General features: G+C 41.6%; 2 protein-coding genes across 2 annotated transcripts; both read left to right on the top strand.

Annotated features, from left to right (window-relative positions):
• Nucleotides 1-5,733: 5,733 nt before the first annotated feature.
• On the top strand, nt 5,734-7,546 carry hoxa11a (homeobox A11a). Its single transcript, XM_065469737.1, has 2 exons — nt 5,734-6,400; nt 7,314-7,546. The coding sequence occupies exons 1-2, from the start codon at nt 5,734-5,736 to the stop codon at nt 7,544-7,546; spliced, it is 900 nt and encodes a 299-aa protein (XP_065325809.1).
• Nucleotides 7,547-13,227: 5,681 nt separating this feature from the next.
• On the top strand, nt 13,228-15,529 carry LOC135932308 (homeobox protein Hox-A10). The gene is made up of 2 exons (XM_065469728.1): nt 13,228-14,089; nt 15,255-15,529. Exons 1-2 carry the CDS (start codon nt 13,228-13,230, stop codon nt 15,527-15,529), a joined length of 1,137 nt encoding a protein of 378 aa, XP_065325800.1.
• The last annotated feature ends 1,166 nt before the right edge of the window (nt 15,530-16,695 follow it).

Genomic DNA, 16,695 nt, shown 5'->3' with positions numbered 1-16,695 from the left:
CCAGTCGGCGCCTCAGTCTTTATAGACAGAGCGGGTTTCCTGTCCGGATATCAGATCATCTCATTTGGCTTCAAGTATAAATGCCCCAAAATTTACTGTGTTCATTCACGAAGGGTATACAGACTAGATTGAAGAAGGATGTGCGCGGCAAGTATGCGTCATGGATCGCAGTCAAAACTGGCCACTCGTTTGTAGGTTTGCAAACACCCCCAGCACAAAATTGTTCATTTTAAATGGTGGTCAATAATAATAAAGATCATTATACATAATATGTCTAATCAATTGTGTGATCAGTTGATCTGTGATAACTTGAATTCTTATTATGTGGGCAAGTCGAAAAGACTCCACAGAGACGAAGGAAATACATGTTGTTGTTGTTGTTGTTGTTTTTTTAGAACCTGCTGTCCTTCTCTTATATAAATAGCAAATTCACAGAATCATCTCACCTGATTTAGAATATTCATTTATAATAAGTGAAGCAAATTGTGGGAGTTTCACATTTGTTTGTGAATCCACTTAAAGAAAAAAAAAGAATTAAAATCCACTTGATAGTTTAAAGTATAATCCGTTATTTCACGATGATTTGGTAACCATGAGGGCTATTTATATTTGTGAACGAAAGTAGAACATTTGAAGTCGCCCATTATTATTTGAGCTTAGATTCAACAATTTCAAAAAAAAAAGAAAAAAGAAAAGAAAAGAAAAGAAAAGAAAAAGAAAAAAGAAAAAAGAAAGAAACTCGGCGTGGCGTCCGTCTTGAGAAGATCATTTCAGGGCCGAGCAAGCTGAAAAAATATACAACAGAAGAGGAAAATACTGAAGGTTAATGTGGTGTAAAAAGGTGACCTTTTAGCAAGAAAGTAAGCAAGCAAGAAAGAAAGAAACGCAGGTCGGGATTTGCGTTATTTTACGCACACTGCGCCTGTTTTTAGACCCCAAACAGATTTTTTTTATCTTCTCGTTTAAGTAAAATTAAACGTCGCATGGCCGTGTAATTTTATCAAATGTCCTTTAAAAACGATCGTTAAGATCGAAGAGGAGTCCGTTTTTTTCATGTTGTGGGAGATCGCAACTAAACACTGGAACTCAACCAAAGATCTGGCGCATGTAGGCTTCTAGTTTTATTTATTAGAGGACTAAAATCTAACTGGTTACCTATAAGAAATAAAATAACTAAGATCTTCTAAGAATACTCACAATTTCAGATCTGAGTTTATTTGCCGAATGCTTTTAATGTAAAGAAAATTGAATTTTCTATTTCATTATTCTATTTTGTAGTTTGTGAGGTGTTTTTTTTAATGAAGATGAAATCCTTTAATTTCGCTTTACTCGCGTCTTGGTTCTTTCTCGTATTCCTTGTTATTCTTTCAAATGACCCCTTTGTAAATGTTCGTTTATTCCCCCCACTACAGTCCACTTTATGTCCTTTTGTCTAGTCCCGCTCCTCCTGGCGCCTTGTTTCTCGGGACACCCTCTGCAGGCTAATCCAGCCTTGTGATTCTCCCCTGACTAGCCGGAGGCGCTCCCGTTGACCGTGGAGTTGGTCAGTTTCGCCCTGGAGCCCTTGTGTGGTCCGCCAGGCCCCTCTGTCATCGCCCTCGTTTCTGTCACCTGTGGATAAATCAACAGATGTTCGCTTAATCAGGTTCACGTTTGCTGATATATTCCAGCTCGTTCGTTTGTACGCAACCAAGTGCGAGCTCTGATTGTTTCATGTTTCAGTCTGATGGTTTTATAATCCCCCCAGCAAGATGGTGGCGGCTGAGCAAGCCCATGTACAATTCAAGTTCAAAAACACTTTATATATTAATGTAGTACGATTTTTTAGGACACACAAGCAGACGAATTTGCAGTTTGAAGAACTGCTTTGGCGAAACAGAAAAAAAGGAAGCCATGATTAGTCTAGGCTAATCTGTTGGCTATTTTGGTAGTGCAGTTCCCGGCTGGTTTATGCGCAATAAAGCAAAGTGTTTAGTAAAATTGTGTTTTATTGAAAATATAGGAACACGCTCATTAAAAGGCACAATCAAACACCTGTGTTCTTTTTGTGTTGGTCGACTGTTTGTGTATCTGTTTAGACTAAGGAAGACTAAAGATTTTGAGATGAAGAATCTAGTCAATAGATCCTCTGAGGTGCAGGTGTGGTGGTCCATTTCTCAGCAAAAGAATGAAAACAAAAAAACAGCCTGTAGTAAAGCTCTGAGCTTTTTCTTTTCCTTGAAGACTGAAACTACAGGAGGTTTCACTGCAGGAGATTGAATACTCCTATTTAGCCCCCTTTACGGCCTATAGGGCCTACCTGACAGGGCGTTAAACTGTACTTTCAGATCCTCCCCACACTTGATTGTTTACTTGTTGTCTGACAAGGTTTTATGGCACAAGGATTGGGCAATCTACACGTCGCATTCTCTTCCTGACTACAAAAAAAAAAGGAAAAACAATGCCAAACTATGCCACTATGCCAAACCAAGGACTCTTATTTTGAAGTGTTGCTATGTTATGCACAATTTTCTTTAATTGCGTGTTTGTTCTAAAAAAGCAAATCCAGTGTGTGTTTATGCGTGCTGTGTGCGTTAAAGAAAACACAACAAGGAGACTTTAAGGTCAGAAAAAACGAGTGCCCTTGAGTAAAGTCACTTATTTGTCTGTCTTGGTGTCAAATTTATTGAATAGTCTCGCGTGGTTATGTCTTATACCCCACCCCCCTTTATTATTACTATTATTGTTATTATTATTATTATTATCATAAAATTATCAACTAGATGCTGACTGTGGATACTAGGCACGAGACAAAGCTGAAATCTAAGGGGTCGCTTTGAGCATGAAGTCACACAAGGAGTGTGTTGTTTTCTCTTCTTTTAATAATTTGGATAAAAACTAAAAACCACAGCAGACCATTAGGGCCCACAACTCTAATAACAGACATACTATTAGTTGCTTGCAGTTATAAATTCACGTTATCAGGCAATCTTGCGACTCAAGGCATGAGTGGATGCAAAGGCAATTAAATGGAACTCCATCCGGGGCAAATGGAGCCCTTTGCTCTTTGTGAAGGACCCCCTCTCTCCCCGAACTTGAAGTCGACCGAAGAGACAAAGCTTTGGCTTTGAGAGCTTTTACGCAGCGCCAGACGGCAGTTTTTTTTCTGTCCAAAAACAACACACGAAAGGCGGACTGAGGGTCCACAGAACGACTTCCTTTAACGAAAGCATATTTGACATAAATCTGGCTCTCAGCTCACTTGTATCAACTGTTTTATGATCACTGTCTTTGTTAAAATTAACAAAATTTGTAATAATTTCTAGACATTTCTTAGAGACATACCGATTTATCAAAAGGAGAACTCTTACCTTAGCTGTGTACAGACACATGTTTCTATGTTGCTGAAATTCCCCAGCTGCTGACTTTGAGTCAGTGTAGGTGGTGACTTCCTATCACGCTTGACCGATTTTGTGGTGTCTGTCTGGCTTGAGGGGAAAGGCGCACAAGAATACTATAGCAGCTATAAAAACCCAGGTCTGTGCAGTGCTGGCTTTGGTTTTCCTGGGCATCCTGTCCTCAATTACAGCTTAAAAGCTTCGGCACAACTCTTAGAATTTGTCTGGATTGACCGAGAGGCGGAGCGTGTGACCGCAAAGACACTCAAGTTGTTTGTGTCCCTGCAATTTATCCATATTAAACTGCCTGTAAGGGTCGGGAACGATTCATATCATGTTTTTTCCGTTTTTCCTTTTGACACAATCGCTGGGTTCTAGTATTAGTTGGTTCTCGCACAGTATTATTAGTACGTATGATATTTCAAGGTCATGTTTCACATGTGCCATCAAGAGCCCCTCGAATCCCTATATGCACATTGGGCAGTGGGGGCAGACCAGCCGCGGCGGTCTTAATCCGAGCTCAGGTCTCTCATTCACAGCACATTAGAGTCAGGTTGCAGCCTCTCCAAAACAAGCTCCACGGTGGCCTCAGAGCAGGGAGCCGGGGAATGTGCACTGTGGCGTGTTTCGCCAAATCAAATAGCAGAAATATATTTCACAGGTTTCATCACATTTCTTATCTTGTTTTACTTTACTTTCTGTGAGGAATAGACCTCTAATCTAAGGATGTCTGTAGGTTTTCTCCCCATATGACAGTCTAGACCATTTGGATTATCTACATCTAATACTTACAAATATTCATAGAGGACATTAGTTGCTAACATGTTCCGAGCTATAACTGTAAAAATACTGAAAAAATACTGCGCTGTTACTTTAAAATAATCCATTAATATGTGTTTAGAAACGACTTTACACGGTGGTGAGATTTACGTAAATATTTTTCTTTGTTCATCTGGGTAAAACTATCACGGAACTGGTGGAAGTTATTATTTGTCAGTACATAATGATATCTAAATTTCTTGTAAATTTCTGGACGCCGTCTTCTTACTTAACAGTGCACATTTGGATACATATTTGGACCAAAATGCTGCGAGATCGCCATGCGTAAAAGTGGAGCGAGCTTGAATGTTGCAACTTTAAAAGCTGCCAGCAGATGCATAAAATTGTTAACTTGAAGCAAAGCAGAAGAGCGAGGCGAAACCCGTTAAAAATGGAACAATGTTGTTATTCAGCAACAAGCTAATGAAATATGGACATTGAAGCATTCTGTATTTAGGCAACAGACTTTAACTTTCAGCTGATGAGTATTTTTCCTCAACAATTCATCGCTGTTGCTTGTGGAATATCTGTCAGTTTCTTCTAATGTTGTGGGTACGTATTAACTATCACAATAATTTCAAGTAAACGTCTTAATATTATTATTTGATAATCCATTAATGGCACAAGGTTTTATACACACAGTGTGTGTTTTATGTCTTGAAGTTAGAAACTGTTCCTCGAGCTAGCTACCTATTTTGAATTTATCCTGCCAAAATTCCAGTTTGGTCTTATAATGGTTCTAACACAAGGCTGTGGCCAGCTGAAACATTAGCCGCTACTTTGAACATGACCCTGATAACCAAATGCCCACTCAGCCAAATGCTGTGCCGTAAAAGCCACCTAATGATGACCACTCAGACATTTCTAAAAGTGGACTTTACAGATAAGCTGTTTTCTTCCTCTGATAATGTGTTGTTCGAGTTATATAGTTCATATTAGTACAATTAGATAGAGTTTGGACAATGTAGTGTTCATGATCATTCTTTTTTTTCATTTTCCTATTAAAAAAATCTTCATGCACATTTCCCCCCGAAAGACTGAAAAGTGATTTCAGCATCTGAGGTGTAAATAGTCTGCATAAAACTTTGACTGCAACAGGCAGCATCCATTTATGGTCCATCATTCTCCTGACTTGGTTGCATGTTAAGGAATTTATTTTTAAGCAAACATGGCGATAAAAGCACCAATGTCAAGCTTTAGGACACACAGCAGTCATGTCTCTTACACTCCTACACGCACACACTCTTTCCTGCAAGCGCGCGCGCGAAGTGGCGCGCGCTCACACACTATACGCACACACTGCACGCACACACAAGTGGGGCCTGAAAATCTGTCAATTTCTGCCGTGTGGTCGGTCACGTGACCTCCTCCTCCGTGGAGTGGATGGAGATGACTCTCCACGTCAGCCTACGTCTCCCAATTTCTGCTTAGCGAACCTGCTTCAAAGAGGCAAGAGGCACGGCGCTTCAGAGCCATGTTCAGGGCGGTTATAGAAGAATCGTAGCCCAGCAGAGAGTTGTAGAATTGGGTGAATACGATGATGGATTTTGACGAAAGGGTCCCCGTCGGATCGAACATGTATCTGCCCAGCTGCACGTATTATGTGTCGGCGGGGGCTGATTTCTCCGGTCTTCCATCGTTTTTGTCCCAGACCCCGTCCACCCGCCCCATGACATACTCCTACTCCTCTAACCTGCCGCAGGTTCAACCCGTCAGAGAAGTGACATTCAGGGACTATGCAGCCATTGATGCATCCGGTAAATGGCCGCACCGGGGGAACTTGTCTCAGTGCTACCCCAGCGCGGAGGACATGGTACACCGGGACTGCCTGTCAGCTCAATCCGCCGTCGTAGGGGACATGTTCGGTAAAAGCAGCCCAGCAGCCGCCGCTGCCGCATACCACCACCACCACCATCACCACCACGCGAGCGCTGGCTCCGCTGCCACCAATTTCTATGGGAATGTGGGCAGAAATGGCGTGCTGCCGCAAGCTTTCGACCAGTTTTACGAGACGGCGTACGGGAATGCGTCGGAGAGCTCCTCCGCGAATGGCTACTCAGGGGACAAAACGGCGACCAAGCCTCCCGGCTCCGCGCAGGAGGAAGCGCCATCGTGCCCGGACAGCGAGTCGAAGGAGCAGCGGGATGAAACGAGCAGCCCGGAGTTGTCTTCCGGCAACAATGAGGAGAAAACCGGCGGCAGCAGTACGTATTAAAGTCAGCGCCTCGGTTATGAGAGAAAGTTTGCAATCTTGCGCGCCGCTGTTAAAAATTTTATATGCTGTTTTATAAGCATATAAGGTTTATAGAGGGCCTGCAGACCCCCCCAACCCCTCCCCACCCCCCAACAAAACTTTGTTATAAACTGCAGGATCACGTGTTTGGAGTTGAAATTGGCCGTGAAAGACACCAAGGCGGATATTTTTCTGTAAAACTCCCTGATGTTTACCAATATATACATATATATATATGTACCCAGTAATACCCGGCAATGAGTTGCTATACAGATCCGCGTTGATTATATCCACTTATTATGACCGTGCTTGTTTCACGGGTTCTTAGCGTTAAAAAGAGCCCTTGCATGTAATGAGGGTGGTGCCTCTGGTTTAAGGTTTAGCACACACGAGCTCTTATGTTAAAGCTATCATGGAGCTGCTGTTCCCACTTGTACGTTTCCCCTTTATTTGCTCTGTAAAAAAAAAAACAAAACAAAAAAAAACAAACAAACCAAAAAGCTTCAGCGTTTTCACGTAAAACTCAATACAGCAGAGTCTCATTTACCTGCGTCTACAAGAGGCGTCTACTTTAAAGTGAACTTGTTGTTTTCACTTGCTAGTAAAGGTCAAAGCCCAAGTGTATTGTCTAGCGAGCCAGCAGCGAATGGCTTGGTAATCTTTCCAGTGTAATATAATATCAGTATATATGACACTTGAAAGGTTGAAATGGGAAATATGTTATTAATGCTTCATGTTCAGGAAATCCTCTCATGCGTAATCTGGGCGACATCCCACCCGTATAAATCTCTTTCTGTAAAATAGTCACGGCTAATTTGAAGTGTTTAGATTTTCTGTGACGCCTGTATTTCTTCTTCTCCCTCTTCTATTTTTGTGGCTTTCAGGTGGACAGAGGACCCGGAAGAAAAGGTGCCCTTATTCCAAATATCAAATCAGAGAACTTGAAAGAGAATTCTTTTTCAGTGTGTACATAAATAAGGAGAAGCGGCTGCAACTGTCTCGGATGCTCAACCTGACCGACCGACAAGTAAAGATCTGGTTTCAGAACCGTCGCATGAAGGAGAAGAAACTAAACAGAGACAGATTACAATATTATACGTCCAATCCTCTGCTTTAGGGGGGCCGGGGAGAAGACGGCCACAGCTCCATTAGTCCTCTGCTTGTGGGACTGGTTACGTTTACAGACTGACTGACTCGCCTGGCTGTGACTCTCCCTGTGTACATTGTGTACCACATTGGCCGCAGCAGCAGCACTGCTCGATGGTTAATTTCAAGTTCGAGGACAACAGTATCTTGTGATCTGCAATACTCAAACAAAGAGGGAGTACGAACAGAGGCGGTCCGCGGACTTTGATTTCGCTCCTCATTGTCTCACTTTTGAAAATGTAGATTTTTTGACATCGCCAAGACTGTGTGTTTGCGAAGGCCTTGTTCATAATGTGACCTAAGACGCTTCATTTTCCTTTCGCGCGAGAAAAAAAAGAAAAGAAAAGAAAAGAAAAGAAAAGAAAAGAAAAAAAGACGTAATGAATTGACTGATCTAGTGTATTTTGTATTCAAAAGATCTGATTTTTTCTCCTGTTTTTCAAATCAGAAAACTTGTGGATTTAGGCTGATGGTGAATATCTTGCCAACCGAATCTATATTGGTGTGACCAAATAATGAATCCGACGGATGACAATGATGTGGGTTTTTTCTTGTTTTGTGTGCTTATTTATTTTGTAGCCTCTCGTTTACCTTACTTTAATGTCACGGCTATCCAAGTTAAAATCGGTTAATACACGCTGACTACTGGGATCCCATGTTGTAGTCTGAGCTGACCTCAAAACGAGCTTTTGTCGTATTTTCTGTGCCCTGCAAACCAAGGATTAGCAGACTAATTATGTATTTTGCGTATCTTTCAATTTCCAAATCAGTTCTAAGATGTCTCTTTTGATTTTATCAATTCAGTATTAATAATCCAGGCCGATGGGTCCGTGTGGATTTGCACTGAGGTACACGCCCCGAGATGTTCACAACAGGTAACCTTACGCGGTGGGCCCCTTCGTTTTAAACAAGATTTTCAGTTCACGATTCTTGAATCTTGATAATTGTCGTTTAAATAAAACAGAAAAAAAAGAAGAGAAAAAGAAAGATGAAGATTAAAAGAATAATTTTCAAATGTACCGTCAGGGCGAGGCTGGCCAGGATGATCACACTGAATTTAACTGCTTGGTCTGCCCGAAATATTGTGTATCATATTATATTTCCAAATAATAAAAAGTGGAATATTACCGAAAATCAACTTGACTTGTATTTTGTCAGTGACTTTGCTTTTTCAATGTGTGTGTGTGTGTGTGTGTGTGTGTGTGTGTGTGTATGTATATATATATATATATATATATATATATATATATATATATATATATATATATATATATATATAACGCACACTTACAGCACAATCACAATGAGCTGCCTACAGGTATGAAACAAAACAACGTAAACAATGAGTTTCAGTGAATTTAAAGGCTCAAATACGAAATATTAACCAAACAGTCGCACTCTCTACCACACTACTGCAGATTAAACTCCTTCTCTGTGAATGAAGCAAAATCAATAAATCATTAAATAAATACCCAACAATTCAGAGTCTTTGTCAGCTGTGTGCTCAGATAGGTAACACAAATATACAAATATAAAAACAATAATAAACCTGAATCGATAGTTAAATTATGTTTGTGCTGCTGTGCTCTCCAAATATTTTTCAGTCTCCCTTGCTGTATTTTGAGTTATATAACATATTTTGCAATTCTTGCATTCCATCTAAAGGAAATCTTTGTTACTGAATCTGTGCAGATAGCTTATAGGTCACCTTTTATCTGTCACAGTCATATTTATTGTTGCCAGCATATTGCACCATGTGTACTTTATTCTCGAATCTTTTCTCTCTGCTTGTGTCTGTCCGTGTGCGCAAACTGTCATTTTGCTGATTGGCTTTGGAAACCCTCTCCAACTGGAGTCTCCTTTGGCGAGGGTCGCCATATTTGCTGTTGTTATCGCTGTGTTTATGGGAGCTAGCCGCAGCGCATTGGCGTTCATATATGACAGTCAAAAGGGCAATAAACTCAGGGAGAGAGGCTGAAGTTTATGGTTGCCTCTCGCTGCCATAGTCCGGCCTTGCCTTGCGCATCCTTTACTGCGCGCTGGAATTCCGTCCCTAATTACGGGACATCCTCCCCGTTGCCGCAGCAACGCGGCCATAAAAGCTGTCTGAGAGTCTGGAGCATTTGTACAATTGGAGTGCAGTGCAATAAACCGTCTGAGACCCAAGGTTATTAACTGTGTTACCAAGGAGGCGACAGCAACGACAGGCAGAGGACGGATAGGAAAAGCTTCTGCTCGCTCGCTGCACCGGCTTCATTTGAGAGGCTTTACCCTGTAGCGTGGTTTATCCACCTCAAATCATTCCTGAGGAAAAGGCTGCACTTGGGATTGGACTCTCCTACCACCGGGCGGCGCTATTGGGACCAATGTCACGGCCTTGGATCTTTTGATCTCCAAACTCACCTTAAAAGCAAACAGGTAAAAGTCGCCCGGGAAGCCTGGACCTTGAATAGTTTTGCTCTGCACTAAAACAAGCAATTGTATGTTCATCGCTTGAATTCTTGCCTTGCATGCAAGCCCTGTTAGTCTGAGATAAGAGCCTCTTTTTTAAGTTTAGTTTCCACATTTTTCCTCTGGTGCCCAAAGACTTACGCGCTAGAGAAAGTCTTCCTGGGGGCCCTAATAAGGCAGCACATCTGTGCCAAGGCTTCATGCTGCATGTGCTATTCATTTTGCTGGGCTAGAGCTTTTTAATGGTTGGAGTGTAGCATAGCAGCCTTGTACCTGGAGAGATCTGCAACCCCTCCCAAGTCTAACCACAAATGTTTTGTATTTCGGGAAACTCTGCCTTAATTATTAGACAAAGGTGGACACAGCTCGTACGTTAATGACACAAACTAGGCAGTGGGTGCTGGAAGGAAAACAAACGGTTTCATTTTTCACATATTAATGCAGCTCATCTTAGTCGCCTCTGTGATCATTCTTCTACGTGCTCTTCCTCTTAAAGGAATCCATTAAAATTATTTGACGTCGTTCCAAAACACACGATTCCCTGTCTACGTGCCAAAGCTGTGATTAAAAAGGTCGATTTGATTGCGATAGGGCAGCAATCGCGTCTCCTTTTCCTTCCTGTAATAGACACTATAGGGCTGAGGTTTGAGGCTATTCTGTCTCAGTCCAAGTGGCGAGTGGCTATTCTAAACCCTAATGCGTGTGGACCCAGTCTCTTTTTCTCTCTCTCTCCTTTGTCTCTCGTGAAAAATAAATGCTTCCGCTTGGACGTAATAAAACGCCGCGTTATTGTTCATAACTGCACTCGGGACGAACATGATACGATTCAAACGGCCTCTTCGGCCACGATTATATGGGCCTGATCAAAGCCAGTGGTCAGACTAAACTGTGTTCAGGATATAATAGCCGGGCAGCTGTGAAAATGAAGATTTAATAGCTACAATTAATAACTGCAACACAACGGTATCGATAGGCCCCCGTGCCACTACAACATCATGAAGTGTGCGGGCCAAAACACTTTAATACCAGGCACACATAATTAATTGAGGTATTTGGTTTCCCTGTTGGCTCATGTGTCCCACGAGCAACAGGCCACTGTGGGGAAAAGCGCACATGATTTTAAACCTATTGTTGTTCATTTATCTGTGTCACTGGGCTAACAGTGTTGTGGTTCATTTTATGTTTTGGGGGAAATTTTACGAACGGACACAAACGCTCCGGCCGCTCACGGCCTTTATTCTGAAATCTCAAAACGCCTTTTAAAAAAATACAATTCCATAATAGATCATTTTCTTCTCAAATTGGCCATTGCATTATATTCTCATGCGCATAAATAAACCGCATCCAGCCTCAGTCATTTAAGTAATTTGAAGTATGCGCGCACTGAGCAGCAGCGATTGACAAACGTCCGCCGTGACTCGATAAAACTCCAAGTCAGTGTACATATAAATGACAGAAAACCTAAATGGGCTCAATTTATGAATAACTCCCCAATTTCCTCTTTTTTTCTTTTTTTCTTTTTTTTGCAAAACAAACTGGGGGGGTTGTAAGGGCCACCTGGGCCTGGTAATGGCAAAGCTGGCCAAGATTAACTTCAACCTGGAGACAGAGCAATGGCGTGCACATGGCCAAGGACACGACAAGATGGAAGGAGAGTTTTATTGTGGACCTTATTGCCCCAAATTGGACAAACAGGATGGCTTGTGTATGTGGAAGCTTTATGTCGGCTTTACTGTGGCGCAAAGGGACCTTTCCCTCACAACAACGTGATCAATATTTTGGCAGATTAACAAATGTAAATTTGCGTATTGAAGTCCGCTTTGAGTTTTTCTTTTTTTTTTTTTGAATGTTTGTAAGAACGGAATCCAAAAAGCGCAGTGCTGTATGGTGATATCATTTGTAGTGTTTAAACAAAAGCACACGCAGGCTTGACCTTTTTATATGTTGCCCGTAATGATTACTTGGATACAATTAAATACATTCTATATTTTACGTTTTTGGAAAAAAACAAACAAAGAGCATAATTATTGCGTTGTCTAATTTGAAATTGATAGACTGAAAAAAAATGTGTTCATGTTCTTAGTGTAAAATTTAAAATTATATGGACACAGGATTTATATAAAATTAAGAAAGTGCCTTTAGAGGCTTTGTTGGATGGAAAGTAGAAAGACAGAGAATTTTAGAAATTTGGTTTTTAAATGATGTAATTATTTTTTAAAAAAAATTCTATGTATTTGTGCATTCTTTAGTTGCGTTCAGACCCATCGACAATGTATTTTCTTTGTCACGCAGCACTGCTTTGTTAATCTTCGCGGATTTTCCAAGAATTTAATATTTGCCCAAACTCTCAAGTGAAAAGTGATTTTGCTACAAACATGTATAAAGTGACTTAGAACAGTACAACTAAACTAAAATGAAAATATGAACTTTTCAGAGGTATCATCTTCCGCATCTTTGATAGCAATCACTATATCTGCAGGCAACAATATTCCAAACACCTCTGTTTTTATTGCAGAGGAGCTCAGACTTGCTTTGGGCTGCAGGATGGACAACATAAAACAAGACATTTTGCCAAAGGCGAATTCTCCCTACAGTCAAAAAGACTTTATTACCGTTAAGCTTTGTCTTGTGTCTTTGTTGGTGGGTTTCAGAAGGCTCACACGTTTTAAATTGATTTGACACCTTAAAGCCACACCGGCTTAAAGCGAAATTGTATAATAAATTGTATTATTTGCTTATATTTTCCCACTTACATCACTTTTATCGTTCAGGGGCTTGGCAGGTTATAAATATAGTACTTCCTACTGTCCTGTATAGCTAAGCGTTGTGCTAACATTTGATTTGCATTGCATTTGTTGGAAAGTGGAAGTCAGTGCTTCAGGCGTTTGTGTACTTGTGCAGTGGAAATAATGCTTCCAAAGCTTTTCTAAAGAACACATGCACGAATTACACAATTCAAAGACAGATGTTTTAGAACTTCTGAATCGTGTTGCACCTCGTCACTTCAAGGTAGCGCATAAGGAGAGGTGAGGCACTGATTGCTGTGCTGTCTTCTTTCTCTGCCTCAGCTCCAAGATGGATATCGTTACGTAGCCCCAGAGTGGGAGGGACTGCCCATCTTCCAGCTTTTCCATTGGTTTCACAGTCTGCTCGGCGGAGAGGGGGTGCCTCTAATCATATCCAGCATGTTTTGCACAAGAAATGTCAGCCAGAAAGGGCTACCTTCTCTCTTCGCCAAAATACACCACAATAATGTCATGTTCGGACAGCCCGTCAGGAAATGCGTTTCTAGTGGATTCTCTGATCAGTGGCCGCAACGAGAGCGGCGGAGGTCACTACACCGGGAGCGCATTGTGCGTGCCTCACAGCACTGCTACAGAAGTGCCTTACGGACTACACAACTATGGATACTTCCCAGGTATGGGTAAGCGGAGCGAGGTGGGTCCACAAAACGTGGTTTCCGCCTCGGGCACCTACATGTCCACCATGGAAATGTGGATGGACGCACAGAGGTCATGTCGGATGGACCAAGATCACCCGGTAGGTCCTCAGGTCGCGCCCTGCTCGTTCCCGCAAAATATAAAGGAAGAGAGCACCTACTGCCTGTACGAGCAGGCGAAGTGTCCTAAAGCCTCCACCGCTGAAGATCTCACATATTCAAGGTTAACTGGAGCCGGCCAAGGGTCGAGTTCTTGTACAGTTACCGATGGCGGCGGCGGGGGCTCAGTGCCTGTGCCGGGCTACTTCCGCTTGTCTCAGACGCACGCACATTCTCATAAACTTTACAACTCCAGCGGCCCCCAGTCGAACCCTTCCCATTCCCATTTTGGCCTACACCCCACTGCTCCAGCTCGCTTCCACACGCCTCCAACCTCGACTTCTGCTCCAGCCACGGCACAGGAGGGGAGGAACACCGAGGGGCCCGTGTCCTCGGGAAACGCAGACCTGCAGCCTCACGCTGCGACGGGGACCGAGGAGACACGCGACTCCTCGGATGGAGACGCCTCGTCAGCTGAAGAAACAGAGGAGAACGACAAAGAGAGAGCAGTACAGTCTAATAAAGGTAATGTCACGGTTCGTCTGCGCACTTTTGTTTTGTTAGCGTTCAGGTAGAGTGGGGCTTTTTAATGACACCTGTCAAGTTTTATTTTACTGGTCAGGGTGAGGTGACAGTGAAGACACAGGTCTGTAAACACTGCTTTGCATATCACGTTGTTTCTTAGGCTAAAAAGACAAGATTCTGCGAGAGAAACGCCCTTAAATAAGCGTGCATTTTTTCACGAATACACAGAAAGTGTACTGCGTAAAATTAAAAGAGAGAGGCAGTGAGTATGAAGGAAAATTAAATTTTGGGTAATTATACAAACCTACAGAGTGACATGAAACTCTTTATTGTCGTTATAAAAGCACAACAAAATTAATAATACAAACCTACAGAGTAATATGAAATGAAGTACTTATTATATGATGCACGTTAAATACCTGCAGCTTTATCCAGTGGGTTTTTTTTTGGCTGCTGCATAAAAAAGGGCCCACATTTATTATTTAGGCTTTTATGTTTTTCCAGTGCTATAACGTTTCTGTAATTTGCATCCATTTATGATAGCAGCATAATGTTTGTGTCCCTGTTTACGATTGGCGGAAAATTATGCATATGTTGCTATAACGTCAACTGCAAGTCTGATGAATCTAACAAAGAAACTATACTTTCCGCATCACACACACACACACACACACACACACACACACACACACACACACACACACACACACACACACACACACACACACACACACACACACACACAGAGTAATCCTTTCATTTCGTACTTATAATCAGAAACATTTATGACTTGGTTTATAACACTCTTATACTCTGTTAATATGCACCTAATGTTAAGTCTGTTTTACTCTCCACTCCAAGCATGCAGTGGTGTTTTATTATAAGGTCACTCATTATCTATTTAGATAATGTCAAGTTTTCAAATGCAGTTCATCAGTAAACTCTTACATCCACATTTTAACACGTCATAAAACATTTATTAAATGCACTGCTTACCAAATATTGGGGAATTTAAGGTAAAGTGTTGCCTGTTGTTTTAATATGAGCGCAATGCAAACATATAGATTAAAAAAAACTATGCTCTTTGTCTGTCTTTCTCTCTTACACACAGTGGAGTTTCTCATGTTTACAGTGCGTAAACCCGTTTATTTACCATTTTCTTTAGGAGACACAAAAAGTGAAAGCACGGCCAACTGGCTGACAGCAAAAAGCGGCCGTAAGAAACGTTGTCCATACACCAAGCACCAGACACTAGAGCTGGAGAAGGAGTTCCTCTTCAACATGTACCTGACCCGAGAGCGCCGCCTAGAGATCAGTAAAAGCGTCCACCTGACGGACAGACAGGTCAAAATCTGGTTCCAGAACCGCAGGATGAAGCTGAAGAAAATGACGAGGGAAAACAGGATCCGGGAACTCACCTCCAACTATGGATTTTCGTGATGAACGAGAGAATCACGATGACACAGGAGAAGTAAAATAAAATTTAAAAACAAGATATATAATTAAAATAAATTACACTCGCCACCCCACACCTCCTTGTCCACACAAAGACTCGTTTCACCGTGGGGTGCAGCGTCCTTTAATTTCCAAACACGCTTAATGTCAATGAAACGTCCTCTGTGAGCTACTGAGAAAAAGGAAAAAAGGATCATCTGAATGTTTTTGACTCTGTTTTTACCCCTGATTGTGTTTTTCTTTTTATATTTTCTTTTTGTATTGTTGATCCGTCACCTCCGTCGTATGTTTGGGTAGTGTCGTCAGTGCAGTTAAATCAGTGCAGTGAACACCCACCCACCCACACACACACGCACGCATACATGCACACACACATGGACCTGCGCCCTGGAAAGTGACGGGGCAAATCATCTTTTTCATCTAAATTTTTAGAAATAATTTTGAAAAAATATTTAATTTTCAAACTGCATGATAAGAAGTTTTTATTTTATATTTTTTTATTTTTTCGAAGCAAATTTAAACCAATCTGGAATATAATGCCCTTATATAACCAGGGAGAAATGACAAAAAAAAATCCTTCACCCTGTGACCATTAAATGTAGTACTATAAGTCTAAACTATGTATGAGCTGAATGTATAAATTGGAACTCCGTTCGCGTTGAGGGCGTTTACACGAAAACATTGTGCAAAGTGAAGGAGGAATGTTCCTTTTTGTATATTTCTGTGTACATATGACATTGTGTCTTTTTGTGTAATGCTTAATAAATTATCAGCTCGCACTGAACCGAAGCCGTTTGAATTTTTTCTGTGTTCGTGTATGTTTTTCTATAGAAGGAGACAGGGACAGAGAGACGAGGCTGGAGGAAATAAGCCTTGTCTAAAATTTAAAGTTCAAAAATAACAGGGGCTCCTAAACTTGATATTCCTTCTTTATTACATTTTTTTGAGTGTGTGTGTGTTTGTAGCAGCTGAGCAACAAACTGTTTCTAAGCACTACTGCACTGGCCATCGGAAATAATTAAGATATTAGGCTATAAGCCGTCTAGCTGCATACCCAGCCGGCTATTGTAGAGTTTTATGACTGGCTGGTATATGAGCTTTCTCCCTCTCCTCTAAGAGCTGCTTCAGTCGTGAGAGAGTCTTTCGGACGG

Source organism: Pelmatolapia mariae, linkage group LG22 (assembly GCF_036321145.2).
Source record: "Pelmatolapia mariae isolate MD_Pm_ZW linkage group LG22, Pm_UMD_F_2, whole genome shotgun sequence".
In the NCBI taxonomy this organism is placed as follows: Eukaryota; Metazoa; Chordata; class Actinopteri; order Cichliformes; family Cichlidae; genus Pelmatolapia; species Pelmatolapia mariae.
The sequence above is the reverse complement of the archived record's forward strand: the minus strand, read 5'-3'. Positions and strand labels throughout refer to the sequence as shown.

Coding starts and splice junctions, on each gene's coding strand:
- hoxa11a (XM_065469737.1), top strand. CDS start 5,734: ATGATGGATTTTGACGAAAGGGTCCCCGTCGGATCGAACATGTATCTG. Junction 6,401..7,313: donor GGAGAAAACCGGCGGCAGCA/GTACGTATTAAA, acceptor TGTGGCTTTCAG/GTGGACAGAGGACCCGGAAG.
- LOC135932308 (XM_065469728.1), top strand. CDS start 13,228: ATGTCAGCCAGAAAGGGCTACCTTCTCTCTTCGCCAAAATACACCACA. Junction 14,090..15,254: donor AGCAGTACAGTCTAATAAAG/GTAATGTCACGG, acceptor CATTTTCTTTAG/GAGACACAAAAAGTGAAAGC.